The sequence below is a fragment of the Microtus pennsylvanicus genome, chromosome 12, assembly GCF_037038515.1.
Source record: "Microtus pennsylvanicus isolate mMicPen1 chromosome 12, mMicPen1.hap1, whole genome shotgun sequence".
NCBI lineage: Eukaryota > Metazoa > Chordata > Mammalia > Rodentia > Cricetidae > Microtus > Microtus pennsylvanicus.
Window position 1 is genome coordinate 7939107 of NC_134590.1, and position 15479 is coordinate 7954585.

Genomic DNA, 15479 nt, shown 5'->3' on the forward strand with positions numbered 1-15479 from the left:
AATGGCCAAGATTGCCGGGTGGTGGTGGCGCACGCCTTTAATCCCAGCACTCGGGAGGCAGAGGCAGGCGGATCTCTGTGAGTTCGAGACCAGCCTAGCCTGGTCTACAAGAGCTAGTTCCAGGACAGGCTCCAAAGCCACAGAGAAACCCTGTCTCGAAAAACAAAACAAAACAAAACAAAAAGAATGGCCAAGATCAAAATCACTGATGACAACTTATGCTGGAGAGGTTGTGGGGGAAAGGGAACACTTCTGCATTGCTCGTGGAAATGCAAGCTGGTACAGCCCCTTTGGACATCAGTGTGGTGATTTCTCAGAAAATTAGAAAACAACCTTCCTCAAGACCCAGTAATACCACTTTTGGGTATATATCCGAAGGATGCTCAATCATGCCACAAGGACATGTTCTCAACTATGTTCACAGCAGCTTTGTTTGTCATAGCCAGAACCTGGAAACAACCCAAATGGCCATTGACCGAAGAATGGATAAGGAAAATGTGGTACATTTACACAATAGAGTACTACACAGCAGAAAAAATAACGATATCTTGAAATTTGCAGGCAAATGGATGAATCTAGAAAACATCATTTTGAGTGAGATAGCCCAGACCCAGAAAGACAAATATCATATGTACTCACTCGTAAGTGGTTTTTAAACATAAGGCAAAGGAAACCAGCCTACAAGTCACAATCCCAGAGAACCTAGACAACAATGAGGACCCTAAGAGAGACATACATGGATCTAATCTACATGGGAAGTAGAAAAAGACAAGATCTCCTGAGTAAATTGGGAGCTTGGGGACCTTGGGGGAGGGTTGAAGGGGAGGAGAGGAGAGGCAGGGAGGGGAGCAGAGAAAATGTAGAGCTCAATAAAACCAATGAAAAAAAATTTTTAAAAAGAGTAGACATGTTTGCCTAGTTCCCAGTCATATGTGGAGATGGATAGTCTCTTGCTACTAAATATGCAATCCGCTATTTATTTGTTATCAATGTATTACCAAGTTGAGGTGGTCCACCTCTCTTCCTGACTCTTACCCATCAATGAGTTAGAGTATATCAGTTGCTTTTTCTGCACCCGCTGATTGGAGCCAGGCATACCTGGGTTAATGCCACTTGGTTTAGTAGCTGTTATATTTCTGGTGTTGGGTCTGACTCACTACTTGATCTGATAGGTATCTCTGTCCTACATGACATTTTAAGGAAAAGAACACTTTTTGATACTGGTTGTCATGTAGCCTAGCTGGCCTCCTCCTCACTAAACAGCTGAAGATGATCTTGAACCTTAAGGCTCCCAGGTGCAGGGGTTACAGGAGTGTGTCACCATATCCCATGTTTATGTGGTGCTGAGAATTGGATGATCTAGACAAGAGTTCCATTGAGTTCCATCCCCAGAGTCTTTTTTTTTTTTAATGAATGATTTTGGCTTATGGTCTAACAAGCTAGCCCCAAACTTTTGATCCTCCTGCCTCGGTTTTCCTAGTGTTGGGGTTTCTGACATGTGCCTGAAGGATACTTAAAAGAAATCCCACACTGGCTCAGAACTGAGTATGATAGAGGGTTATTTATTTAGGGGTAGATTCACAGATCACAGTCCTCTGCTGGAATGGGGAACAGCCACCGAATCCGGCAGCCGGGAAAGAAACAGGACGTGCGCTTTACGTCGGCATATATAGTATAAGAAGCCACGCCCAAGTGGGCGGGTAACTTAAAGGCTACCGGCTGTAGGAATTCCTACAACACGTGCCCACGTAACCTTTTCAGCGTTCAGCGACTCACTCTGATCTCCTTCCTTTTTTATGTAGATCTGAGGATTTGGATTGCTTTTTTAAACCCATACCATGTCTTTTTATTTCTCTTAGAAGAATTTCTTTGGATATTTCTGATATGACAGATCCCCTGCCCCTACCTCCCCCCCCCCCAAAGTCTTGACTCTTCATTTTTAAAGTATAATTTTGTTGCGTAAAAGTCTATGCTGGGTTTTTCTTTTAATACCTTAAATATTTCTGCTGTTCTTGAGTGATTTCTGAAAAGAAAGCCCATGTGGTTCTTATTCCTGTTTCCTCTACAGGTGAGGTGTTTTGTCTTTTTCAATATTCCCTGTCTTTGGTTGCTGTCATTCAAATGTGATATATATCCCGGTGTTAAAAACAGTTAATACTTTCCCCAGTTTGTAATCAGGAGTTGTTTTGTTTGAGACAGCGTCTTTTTATGTAGTTCTGCATGACCTCAAACTCGCAGAGACCCCCTGCCTCCGGAGTGCAGGGTTAAAGGTATCAGCCACCACGACATAGGATATTTTTTTCTTTTCTTTTTCTTTTTTCTTTTTTTTTTTTTTTTTTTTTTTTTTTGGCTTTTCAAGACAGGGTTTCTCTGTGGCTTTGGAGCCTGTCCTGGAACTAGCTCTGTAGACCAGGCTGGTCTCGAACTCACAGAGATCCGCCTGCCTCTGCCTCCTGAGTGCTGGGATTAAAGGCGTGCGCCATTTGTTTTGGAACTGAAGAGTGAACCCAGGCCGCCTGCATGCTGTGCATGGCCTTACCACTGAGCTATCCCCGCAACGCCTACTTAATGCTTCTATTGTTTTATCTTTTGAGGCAAGAGCTAGCCTCAAACTTGAAACCCTCCCATGCCAGGCTCCCAAGTGCTGAGACAGGCATGTTTCCACACCTGACGCTTCCATTTCTGAACTTCCTGCATCACTTTGGAACACTGTTAGGTATTCTCCTCCTTTCTTCTTCTGGTATTCTTTACATGTGAACTTTCGTAATTTCCCCACCGTTCTTAGATATTCTAGTTCCACTTTGCCCCTTTACATTTTGAGTTTGGGAAGCTTTTTACCACGGGTGTCTTCAGTTTCTATGGTTTGGGGCTCTCTTTTCCTTCTCTTGGCCGTCTCCAGCCTAACGAGGAACTCAACAGTGGGTATTCATTTCCTTCTCTGTGCTTATTTCTTGCACTTCAATCATCAGTTCAACCTGTTTACCTCCCCTCTCTTCTTGTGTTGTCAACTTTTCCTATTAGAGCCCTTAGCAGGTTGATCATGGTTGCTGTCAATTCTGAGTCTGGCAATTCCAACCCCTCCTCATCATATATCAGTCTTGTTCTGATGCCTGCCGTGTCTCTCACAGTGGCTTGGGTCTTTTAGCAAGTTTGCTAATGTTTTGGCTGAAAGTCAGACGTGATGCCTGAGGGGCCAAGCTGTTGGTAAGAGGTTTCATGCCCATCTGAGCAGGAAATGGACCAACTATTCCCTATAGCTGTGACTGGAAGAGGCTACCATTTCCTTGACTTTCTCATTTTTTTTTTTTTGAGAAGGATCCCTCCTAATTCCTTCTCTTGGTCTGTCTTGCACTCTCGTCAATGGATCCTTGACAATATGGGAATATTTGGGAAGCACTCTATGTCTGTTTATGTATGATGTATGTGTGAACAGGGTCACATACGTGCCATGATTCACATGTGGAAAACAACTTTACAGTTTTTAGAATTTTTCATGTGTATGAGTGTTTTGCTTGCATGTCTGTGCCTCACCTACATATCCGGTACCTTCAGAGGCCTGAAGAGGAAGATGGAATCCCCATAACTGGAGTTACAGATGGTTGTGAACCTCCAAGAAGGTGCCAGGATTTGAACCTGGGTCCTCTGGAAGACCCACTGAGTCATATCTCCAGCCCTAGAAGACAAAACTTCTGAGCTGGTTCTTGACTTCCACCCTATGCCGCAGGGTCTCCCTTGGGGTGTTACACTGCATACCCCAGGCTAGCTGGCTTTTCAGATTTGGGCAAATTCTCCCATCTCCTCATAGTGTTTGGACTAGAGAAGCACACTATCATCTTTCCATGTGGGCTCCAGGGGTTGAACTCAGGTCAGCAGGCCTGTATGGCAACTGCTTTTCCTGGCAGAGCCATCTTTCTGGCCCCATGCCTGGGTCCCTGGGCCTTGACCTGCGGAAATACCTGTTTCTACAATTGCAGGAAACAGAAGATTGAAAGGAGTGTGGACTTGTGCATCAGTTCTCTAGGTCAAACAAAGCCCTGCAAAGTAACTTCCCTTAATGGTCAAGGGTGCCTTACGGAAACGAATTTGGGTATTATTTAAAAATAAGCTACTGTTGTTCCCCAGGATGTTTCAAAGCAAAGAGAGTATTTCAATAAGACACTGATTTCTAACGACCTGGCTGGTTTTTGTTCTGTAAGTGGTGGGTTGCCTTTAAGGTATTTAATTGTTGGGGTTAAGTAAGAAGTCATGTACAGATGTGGAATGCCCTTCTGTATGTAAACATGAACTACTTTTACTGGTTGATGAATACTATCCTGCTCTGGCCTATGGCAGGGTAAAATACAGCTAGGCAGGAAAGTCAAACTGAATAGAGGAGAAAGAAGGTGGAACCTGGGAGATGCTGGCAGCTGCCGCAGATACAAGATGTGAGGTAACGAGTCAACGTGGTTCATGGTAAAATACAGACAAACAGAAATGAGTTAAACTGTAAGAGTTAATGATAAGTCTGAGCTAATAGACCAAATAGTTTGTAATTAATATTAAGCCTCTAGGTAGTTATTTTAAAAGCAGCTGTAGGACCAGGTGGGATGAGAAACCTCCAGTCATGGTCCACACCCTTTTAAAGCCCTGCCTGCCTTCTCCAGTCACCACAGATGACATGACCCCAGCTCCTCCCGTGTGCAGCTCCAAGCACTCGCCTTACTCCCTCAACTTCGTGACTCAGGAGGCTTGGGGCAGGCGCTATACATAACTAATTATTGTACTTGTAGCATAACATATAAGCTAACATTTTCTAAATTCAAGGAAAAGGAATAAAACACTTTTCAACTAATTAAAAACAAAGTACTACCTTTATTTGGTTCATTGCTCTGTTTATTAGAATAGCCACATTTGGAGAGGCACAAAGCATTTCAGTTTTACATAACTACAAAGATCACAAATTCCAAACTTCTTCATCACAGCGCTTCCACTTCTGTTTAGAGAACAAGTTTTCAAAGTATCTGAGCTGGCTTAGTACACAGACTCAGCGTATGGGAACTATGTTTTAGCGCTGCCCTTCCTGCTCCAGCATCTTCTGTAATGGGACCCAGCATAAAAGGACTGAAATGTGAAGGTCATGATGCGAATGCTCTGGAGGGGCAGGGGAGTCACCGCACAGTGGCAGCGAGGCGGCGTGCACAGAGCTCCGCAAGGCCTCACTGGGCCATCTGGGCCTCCATGGCCTGAGCCGTCCACTCCGGGGCTGTCTGACTGATCTTCTCCAGAAGGTTGTTTACTTGGAAACAAAGTGACTGGATCTGTTTGTCCCATGTTGGCAGGGCTTCTCGTGCTAAAAACAGATAACAATGGGAAAAAAATAGCAATTACGTACAAATCCAAGTTAAAAGATAAATTACAACAGTTCTAATTTTAAAAAAAAGTTTATTCCAAAAATATTAATTACGCAATAGTTAAGAACCCAAATTAGGCCAGGCATGGTGGCACATTTTTAACTCCAGCACTCAGAAGGCAGAAGTAAGTAGGATCTCCATGAGTTTAAGGCTGGCCTGGTCTACAAAGTGACACTGTCTCAAAAAACAAAACAAAACTCAAATCACTAACAACAAATATAAAACATAATAAAATGCCCTTGAGAACAAACTCCCCCACTGAACAGTCATCAAGACGACCACAGCCACAAAACAGCCTCAGAACATCACTGAAGAGTTCACCGGAGTTTACAGGTGGGAGATGCCGCCATCTACTGGGAGAGCACTGGATTTACATACAAGAATGTGCCTACCTCACCTAAAACACCAGGGAAAAGGAACATAAAAGTAAAATCTACACAAAACACTATCTTGAATCTACAACTTCTTTTAAAAATGAGTAATATATACTCAGAAATGAGAGCCAGGAAGAAGTCTCATTTAAAAGAGCATTTTAAAGGCACAGCCTGGGGGCTGGAGATGGCTCTGCTGTTAAGAGGCTGCTCTTCCAGAACTCACATGGTGCTTCCCAACTCCAGTTCTAGGGGATCAGCACCCTCTTCTGGCATATATACATGCAAAAGCTGGCATAAGCCAGGTGGATCCGTTTAATTCAAGGCCAGCCTGATCAACATAGTGAGTTCCGAGATAGGTAGACAGAGATAAAGAGAGCCTTTCTTAAAATAATAATAATAATTAGGCTTGGTATAGTGGCACACACTTTAATCCCAGCAATCGCGAGGCAGACACAGGCAGGTCTGTGTTCGGGGCCAGCCTTGTCTACAGAATGAGTGGTGAAAAGTGAACTCCATTTTTTATTTGGCCATAAACAAATCAGACTGCTGCTTATTGATTTGAAAGTGTGTCTACAGTACAATGAATTAAAAGGCAACTGCAGTTTAAAATACGGTCCCATACTCCTATCTTCTAGAAAACTCTATTTCTTACAAATCTGCACTGACATCTATAAAGACACACAGCCTGGCAGAGATGATCAGCTACCTCAGGCCCAAGGGATGGTGTGGTAATGCAGAGACTTGAGCTTCCCTTGTCATTCTAGGTTTAGTCTGTTCTGAACACGTGGGTTTGTTTTTGTTTTTTCCCAAGACAGGGTTTTTCTGTGGCTTTGAAGCCCATCCTAGAACTAGCTCTTGTAGACCAGGCTGACCTTGAACACACAGAGATCCACCTGTCTCTTCCTCCTGAGTGCTGGGATTAAAGGCGTGCACCACCTTCGCCCAGCACACATGTTTATCATTTTTATCTGAACAACTAAAAAACTCCCTATTTTATTAGCTTTATTTAGATTTTGTTTGTGTGTGAGGCATGAATGAGGACATGTCCACAGGCATGTTCACATGGAGGATGTCATCTATTGCTCTCTATTCCAATCTTTAAGTTTATGTGGGGCCATGAAGATGGCTCAGTGGTTTGTCTCAGAGAGCCTGGGTTTGAATCCTAGCACTCAGGCTGCAGCTCACGTTCCAAGGGCTGCCCTCTTCTGGCCTCCACTGACAGCAGACACACAGGGTACACAGGCAAAACACCCATTCACATGAAAAAATAAAATAAAATAAAATAAAAAACCAAATCTTAAAAAAAGATTCTCTTGCTCAATTTAAGAAAATTGTGTGTGTGTATGCACGCTCTCACACACAAGTGCATGATGTCTGGGGGCAGGGAAGATGCTCCAGAGGTTACACTTTGTGGAGCTGTTCTCCAGACTTTCACAGCAAACTCCTTACCCCCCAACAATCTCAATAGTGTCTCTACCTTTGTGAGACAGGAGCTGATGTAGCTAGATTGCTGTGACTAGCCATCAAGACTCCAGGGTCCTCCCACCTCTGACCCCTGCCCCTGCCAGCACTGGATTACAGGTGCACAGCTGCCATGCTTCTCTCTATCTGGGTGCTGGGGCTCACTGTAAGCACTTACCTACAGCCGTCTCCCTGGTTCAACCTGATATAAACATGACGCCTTTGCCCTAGTACTCATGACATGTATTTATCCCTTATTCCCCAGGAGCAGAAGAACACTGCAGCTAGGTATGCCATGGAAAGTAAGACAGACCTACTAACTACCCAGGGAGCCTAGTTTATGAGCACATGCAGATATTCAGATAGTGCCATAGTTTAAAATAAGATTTTCTACAGAGAAACTCTGAGTGACACAGGAGCACATGATTTAAAATTGTACCTTATGTGCAGGGATTGGAAAATCACCTTTGTTGATTCAAACTGAGACATGAGGACAAAGATGGCAACTAGGGAGGGGGGACTTTTTTGAGGTGGGGAGCAGGGTTTCTCTATGTGGGAAGTCAAGTCGTCCACTTATCTGCCTGCCTCTACATTAGTTCTCGGAGTTTCTGAGCAGGAAATGCAATTGTCATTCCACGTGCCCTACCCATGGTTTGAGTTCAACAAAGGTCAGGGGACTAACTAAACTGGTAACAATATCAGTTCATCTTTTTGTTAGCTTAGAAACGTTGAGATAAATAATTCATAAATATAACCTTTAAAACTTTTAAATTATTTCTGTTGGAAATACGCTCATAATAATACAATTCTGGGTCAAAAGAAACAATTCAACATATCTTAATCATAAACATACAACAGTTCACTATGATGAGAATGCATAAAACTTCTTACTTTCAAAATGAACTATCCCATCAATCTGGTCAATAAATCCATTCATCCGTCCTTCTGTTATCATTTGTGATGCTATCTTTTCTGCCTATTAAAAACAAAAACAAAACAATCTCTCAGTTTATCATATTTAACAACCATTCACATATAATCAAGTGAAAGCCTTGCCTGTCATTTGCTGAGGAACATGTATTTCTAGTTTCTTAACCCACTGCTTAAGTTGAATGGGTCCCACTTTGCTGGGAGTTGTCTCTTTTGGAAACAAGGTCTCACTATATATATAGCCTGGCTGACTAGAACTCCGGATCCTCTGGCCTCTCAAGTGGTGAGAATACAGACTTGTCAGACTTTTGTTGGGCAAGAATATAGCCATTTTTTTTTTTACCAACTTTTTCCCTCTACTTAAAATCAAAATAACCAATTTTCTTTTCTTCTTTTTCTTTTTTTGGATGAAGAGTCACAAGTCCCAGGCTGACCTCAAGTTGTTATGCAGCTGAGGAAGAACTTGGGCTTCTGATCTTCCTGCCTCCACTACCCAAGCGCTAGGATTACAGGAGGGTACATCAGTCCAGTTTTGCAGGTGAGGACTAACTCCAGAGCCTTGTGTAGGCTAAGCAGACACTCTAAGCACAGAATACAAAATAAGTCTCAAAATTACACTGAGATTCAAATCTTAAAAGAATTTAAAAGCCGCAGGTGTGTAGTTCTGCTACCGCCTTTGCCCACTGGCTGCCCTGCAATGCCTGGCATGAGCCGAGTGGTGGAGCGCACTGGCTGCCTCCCCAGAGCACATGGCAGTCACAGCAGTCCTAACCCCAGTCCCGGGGACCCAACACCCTCTTCTGGTGTCTACAAGCACCAGCACACATGTGGTGCAGACACACATGCAGATAAACACTCACACACCGGGGGCTGGGGAGAGGGCTCAATGGTGAAGAGCGTACACCCTCTTACAGAGGACCTGAGTTCGGTTCCTAGCACTCACATTAGGTGGCTCACAACTGACTATAATTCTAACTCCAGGGTATCTGAAGTCCTCTTCTGGCTTTCTTGGGCACACACACACACAGAGCATACTCTCACATGGACACACACACACACATATATAAATAAAAATAATAATTTTTTAAAAAATAATACACATAAAATAACTAAATATCTTAAAGTAAATGTATAAATAGTAACAACATTGCCTTCAATTCTGAGGGAACACAAAAACTTTTTCCCCCTATATCAATTTCAGTGTATCTACTACAAAACATTTTGTTGTTTCCTTTCTGAGACCGCGTCTCCATGTAGCCAGAAAAAGCTACTGCCTTCTTGCCCTGTCCTCCTGAGTCCTCTGATCACAACATGTCCCACACCCAGCCCCACACTGAAGAAAATACTATTTTTTAAAAAGCCCGAGAACCAAAGAAACAGATGTCCATATTAAAAAAGGAAATGAAGAAAAATTTAAAAGATAATTAGAGGGGCAAAAGCAAAACGTTCTAAATCCAACTCCTACTGCCACAGTTAATGTTTAGTCCACATGAGCAAACTAGATTGTGACCAGTCATTTTGTTTAAAGGTGTATGGTTGTCTTGCCTGCAAGAATGTCTGTGCACCACATGCATGCCTGCTGCAGGAAGCCAGGACAGGACCCTGGAACTGGAGTTACAGATGCTTGTGAGCCTCTGTATAGGTTCTGGGAATCAAACCCAGGTCCTCTGCAAGATAAGGTAGTGCTCTTAACTTCTGTGCCATCTCTTCAGGCCCTGATTTGCTCATCTTTTACAATGACATCCTCACGATCAATACTACATCATCATATTGACGGATTATAATCTATTACTAACAATGTATCCACTTCCCTTAGTCTCCACAAGCAACTGTACCACCAACCCTGAGAAGAAAGCATCTTTGTCTTACTCTGCAGCCATCTGCTACCTCAGTCTCTAAAGTGCTGAGATTATAGGTGTGAGATACCATTCTTGGCTAAGAAAACATTTTTTATTTTTATTTATTTATTTATTTTGGTTTTTCGAGACAGGGTTTCTCTGTGGCTTTGGAGCCTGTCCTGGAACTACCTCTGTAGACCAGGCTGAAGAAAACATTTCTTAAATGGCAACTGTTGTCTCAGTTCCCACATGAATGTAATTAATTAAACTTGTCCAAGCAAAGAATTCTTAGAAAATCCTAAATGAAGCCTGATATACACACACCTGTAATCTCAGTACTTGGGAGGAAGAGGCAGGAGGATCCAGAGTCTAAGGTCATCCTTAGCTTCAGCCTCCTACTGAGTCTGAGACCAGTCTAGGCTGCATGAGATCCTGTCTCAAAAGAAAAAGAAAAAAGAAAATCAAAACCTCACAATCAGATAAACTGCATGACTTTACTCTCAGTATTATTTGAAATTAAGATGGTATTTCATTAATAGTAACACTCTAATTACAATTATCACTGTGCAGGAATTTGTGTATGACCAACCAAATCTAAAAAAATGAAATAAGATTCCCTCATAGGTCAGTCAACTCCTTAAATTAAGTCAAATTCAGAAAATAGAACATCTTGGGGTCAAAGTCAATCTAGGGCAGAGAAACAAAGATACACCAATCTCCATCTAACACTTCAGAGACCTAAGACACCAAACAAAGAAACCCTATGGAAAGAGTATAACTTAGGGCTTCTCTGAGACGTCCATTCCTATCATAAAACACAGTCTCTTGTACTTACCAGAGGCTTTAAACACGTAGCTTCTGCTGTGCTGGCGAGCACTATCAATTATGTATTTTTCCATTACTTCAATAGTTTTGGGTTTCAATGCCCTGTTATAAAGTACTGAATTAATAAAATACCTTAGCTGCAGGGATCTCTAAAAGAGCTCCAAGTTCTTCAAAGGTGATATTGTTATATAATTTGCTTGCTGACAACAAATTATGCTCAATAACAGCTCTGTCCAAGATGCTGGAACCTTAAATAAAAAACATAAACTCATTAAATGTTTGAAACTAGTTTTATACTTTAAAAAGATATACCTTTATTTTTTTATTTCTAGGCATGTAATAAATCACTAAAATCAGTGTTACTCCTCTGAACAATACATTATTAAACCTTACATTTGATAAAATATTATTGTTATTATTATTATTATTATTACAGTTTTTCATGACAGGGTTTCTGTGTAATCCTCACTATCCAGGAACTCACTCTGTAGACCAGGATAGTTTCAAACTCTGAAATCTGCCTGCCTCTACCTCCAAAGTGATAAGATTAACAGCAATCACCAATATGCCAGGGAACATTTGCCATTTTAGTTTATATACAATAAATTACAGTACTTAGAAAGTCAGTGTGATGGCTAATCTTCAACAGCCAATCACATATGGAAAAACATCTCTGGCTGTGTCTGTAAGAGTGTTTCTGTTGTGCCAGAGAAGAGACCACCAGAGAGGCCCAGATGTAATAAGCAAGATTTAATCAGCATAATACAAACATGTTTGGAACTCATCTCCATCCCCGTTACAACAAGGTAGAGAGGAGTTGTATCTCCTCTGTGGGGTAAGCTCTTAAAAGCATAACTACAAAGAGAATCTTTGAAGATGCTTTGGCATGGGTACAAGGGCTCTTGCTCCCTCCCATTTTGTTAAGTCAGCTTTTTCCTTGTTTTTAGAGTAAGGCCACTGTTCTTGAGTTAGGCCATCTTTATCAGCCTGTACCTGGTGGCTAGCGGGGCTGAGCTAAGTGACCTTGTGCTCAGAATCTCCTGGGTGGGAGAGGGGAAGACCACTATCCCTCCTGGGAAAACATTCTGCTAGGAAATTTCTTCTTGCCCCTTTGAGAATAAGGGGTGAGGGTCCCACAGTTTCCAGATAGATTTAACTGAGGAGCTAAGGACCTGGGGGGTCCTGGACTGAATTAAAAGGGGAAGCCAGCAGGAGCACTTGTGTGTTCTCTCTGCATCTTTACTGTAGACACAATGTGACTAGCCACCTCGCATGCTGTGGTGGTCTGTATTCCCACACTGGGTCAGAGTAAATCCCTCCTGTCTTCAGCTGCTTCTGTCGGGTGCTATGTCAAGGGAAGTAATAGTACAGCAAGCAGCTGTGGATAATTACCAGGAATGGATTCAGCCCTTTGCACTGGGGTTCCATCAGCTTTCCCTTCCCTGCTTCAAGCACACACTCTTATCAAACAGCAGCACAACAATCATGCAGCGTGCTCCGAGAGCCTCTTAAAATCCCTCATCTTAATTTTCTAATGTTTATTTTTATCTTTAAATGTGTGTATTCGGGGGCATCATATTCTTTGTGGCAGAATTACAGGGCAGCGTGAGATGTGGGTGCTAGGGACTACTGCAGGTCCTGGGAAGGACAACGCATCCTCTTTTTTTTGTTAGTTTGTTTGGTTTTTTGAGACAGGGCTCAGCTCCCAGCAGTTAGAATGTCACCTTTCAGCTAGCCCCAGGACAAATGACCCCTGCAACTCATTTCTCTTCAGTACAGGGCAACCGTGAGTCCAGGGCAGTGGATCTAGCTCACAGGCAGGCTGAAACTAATTCAGCTGAAACATGTTTGAATGTTTCTCCATGTTTACATCTGTATATTTACTATCGTGGTAACTATAGCAAGTACTTTAAAACATCTGTAGACAAACGTACAAAAAACTATTTTACAAAGAAAATATTTTTAAAAATTCCTGGCAAAGACATTCTGATTTAAGCAAACACATCATTTAACCAAAATCTACAAAAGGAAATCTATTCTGATTAGCAAATTCTAATGGACCTTAGGCAAGCACTGAGCTAAATTTTGCCCTTAATCAAGAATACATAATTACGCTCTATTACAATCTGTTACTTAATGTTATTCACCAGTGGCTTAAGATTTTTAAAATCCAGGGGCCATAGGTATTTTCTATAATTTTTCAGTTTTCACAAGTTTCAAAAAAAGAAAGATAGAAAAGAAAAAGCATTATTTCACAAAATGCTTTCTAACAGGGACTGTTTCAGAAGACACCACAAACTTATGTCCGTGTCCAACAGTCACCATTTGTCAACAGTCCTCTTTTTATTTATCAGGAAGTATTACTTGAAAATACTAATCTAACGCACTTTCTAGTCTACACCTAACATTCACCACCACATACATGTGAACCGTGATCATTACCATCGGCTGTAGTTGCTTTTTGGTGAGGCATCAGCATTGCAGCAAACTCTTGAAGCTGGTTCCCTCTGATGATTCTATCCAGGTACATTTTCTCTAGGATTCCATATGCAGCAAGTTGCTGGCACCGTTCATCCTTAAAAAGAGTAGCCAGCATCCGAGAACGCTGCTGTCCTAGAGGAAACATAGGCGTGTCAAATAGTCTCTGTTTCTTCAATGACAAAAAGATCACATTCTATGATCCCATTTTTGCCCACTAAAATGCAATCCCCACTAATATATATGTGTATAATCTATGGAATGTTCTAGAAAGACAGATAATGCTCAGCTGCAGTGTGTACAGGAAATACAGAATTGGAATCTTCTAAGCCCCTACTCAATTTTTTGTCAACCTTCATCAATTTGCAACTTTGTTTCAAATGCTTCTGCTTAGAATCTTACTTAACATATACTGTTAGTTAACTCATCAGCCTTGAACTCAGAGCTGGCACTGTATTCTGCCAAAATGAAGTTTACACAACATGATTTTGTCACACAAATCTTCACATCAGACTGCTGGATACGTCTATGAGCACTAGAGGACATGGTAGTGCACGCCTGTAGTCCCAACCCTTGGGAGGCTGAGGTAAGAAGATTGCTGGGAGTCAGGTCACCTCCAGTTCCCACCAACACACACACACACACACACACACACACACACACACACACACACACACACACACAGTCCAAAACACTAGAGAACATTCAGCGGTATGTTAGGGGACCATTTTAAATAGCAAAATCATCAAATCATCACTAAAGGGCACAAAACCACAGAGAATGAAACACCAGGTAGTCCACAAGAAGCTGCTTGCTTACAGTTTAGAAGCTAAGCTATAAAAAGATCACTCTCAGCTGGGAACTGGAATTGGACAACTCAGATTTTGCTACTTACTCTGCACATATATGGAAATAATTTAAAAAAAAAGAGCTGAGAGTTTGGGTTAAAAATAAATTTTAATAACTAGGTATGTTCACTAACAAAGAACCACAGATAAATGAGGATAACTAAATATTCACATAATAGACCAGGATAGAGATCTAAGTGTTCCATGGGGTTATAAGCCCAAGTGACTTCTATTTTTTCTTGCATATTTATACTTATATAACAAACATGCATTATTTAGTTAATAAAAAAATGTATATGCCCAGCATGGAACACCCTTCTGTAACCCCAGAACCAGCCTGAACTACACAGCAAATCCTAGGCCAGCCAAGCTGAACATTAAAATCTTGTCTCAAAAACAACAGCAACAACTAATACTTCTCTGCTAAGAAACAATACAGTTTCAATGTACACATTTAAGAACCTTTATATGACTGATGACCAAACCACCAAATGAACAGAAATACAAGGACACCTAGCGGCAGTGGGTACATCCAGTGCCTAAATTGTGGTATTGTCCTAGCTAGTTTTATGCCACAGCACACAAATGTGGAGGTCGAAGGATGAACATCATTAGTTGGTTCCTTCCCTAGGTGGGAATTGAACTTAGTCATAGGCTTGCAGTTTGGGGCCATCTTGCTAGACCTTGGCCCTTTTTAAAAAATGAACATATAGGACTAGGGGTAGGGAGTGGGGCGGGGGGAACACAGCTCAGTAAGAGCACTTGTCTACCATGTGGAAGGCCCCAGGCTGAATCCCAGCACCACAAAATACTTCCCAAAACAAAAATGAGCAAAGAGAACCTATAACTATAATAAAACAAGCAGTGGTATCTGAAAATTTGAGTGTCAGATTGCAGTTTAAAACCTATCCTTGTTTCTGTGAGTTTGATACCTTATTATAGTTGAAAGTTTTTCTGATAAGATCAATAACAATATATTAAAATGTAATTTTTATAATGTTCACTAAAGTGTGTCAATATTTGGAAGTTTTATATAATTCAGGGAGCCAGTATTTTACACATCTAGTAAATGATAATAGAAAATTCTGCCAGGATAAACGCCTTCAAAGTGTGAGACAAAAAGGGTGGGTGAGGCTCATGCCTGCAATGCCTGCAATCTCCACACTCAGGAGCTAGAAGATGGGGCAAGTTTAAGGTCCCTGGTCTAAGTAGGGAGACGCTTCCTCGAAACAAAGGAAACAAAAAAGAAAAAAGCAAGTGCAAGGCAGACCAAAATTTAACAACGCCGGACAAAAGCTCACTGGTGCTGTTTCAGACTCCACACAGCAATGATAT

The 15479-nt window shown here is 41.7% G+C and overlaps 1 protein-coding gene across 3 annotated transcripts in view; it reads right to left on the reverse strand.

Annotated features, from left to right (window-relative positions):
• Positions 1-4831: 4831 nt before the first annotated feature.
• The window catches only part of Cops4 (COP9 signalosome subunit 4), a 28881-nt gene continuing 18233 nt past the window's right edge, over positions 4832-15479 (reverse strand). For 2 of the 3 annotated variants that reach the window (XM_075943042.1, XM_075943043.1), the window contains 4 exons: positions 13261-13431; positions 10951-11066; positions 8117-8201; positions 4832-5329 (listed from right to left, as the gene is read on the reverse strand). In XM_075943042.1, the coding sequence (XP_075799157.1) occupies positions 5196-5329; positions 8117-8201; positions 10951-11066; positions 13261-13431 (506 nt within the window). In that variant the 3' untranslated portion in view covers positions 4832-5195. The remainder of the gene's footprint in view (positions 5330-8116; positions 8202-10950; positions 11067-13260; positions 13432-15479) is intronic. The other variant, XM_075943044.1, reaches the window with a different exon arrangement.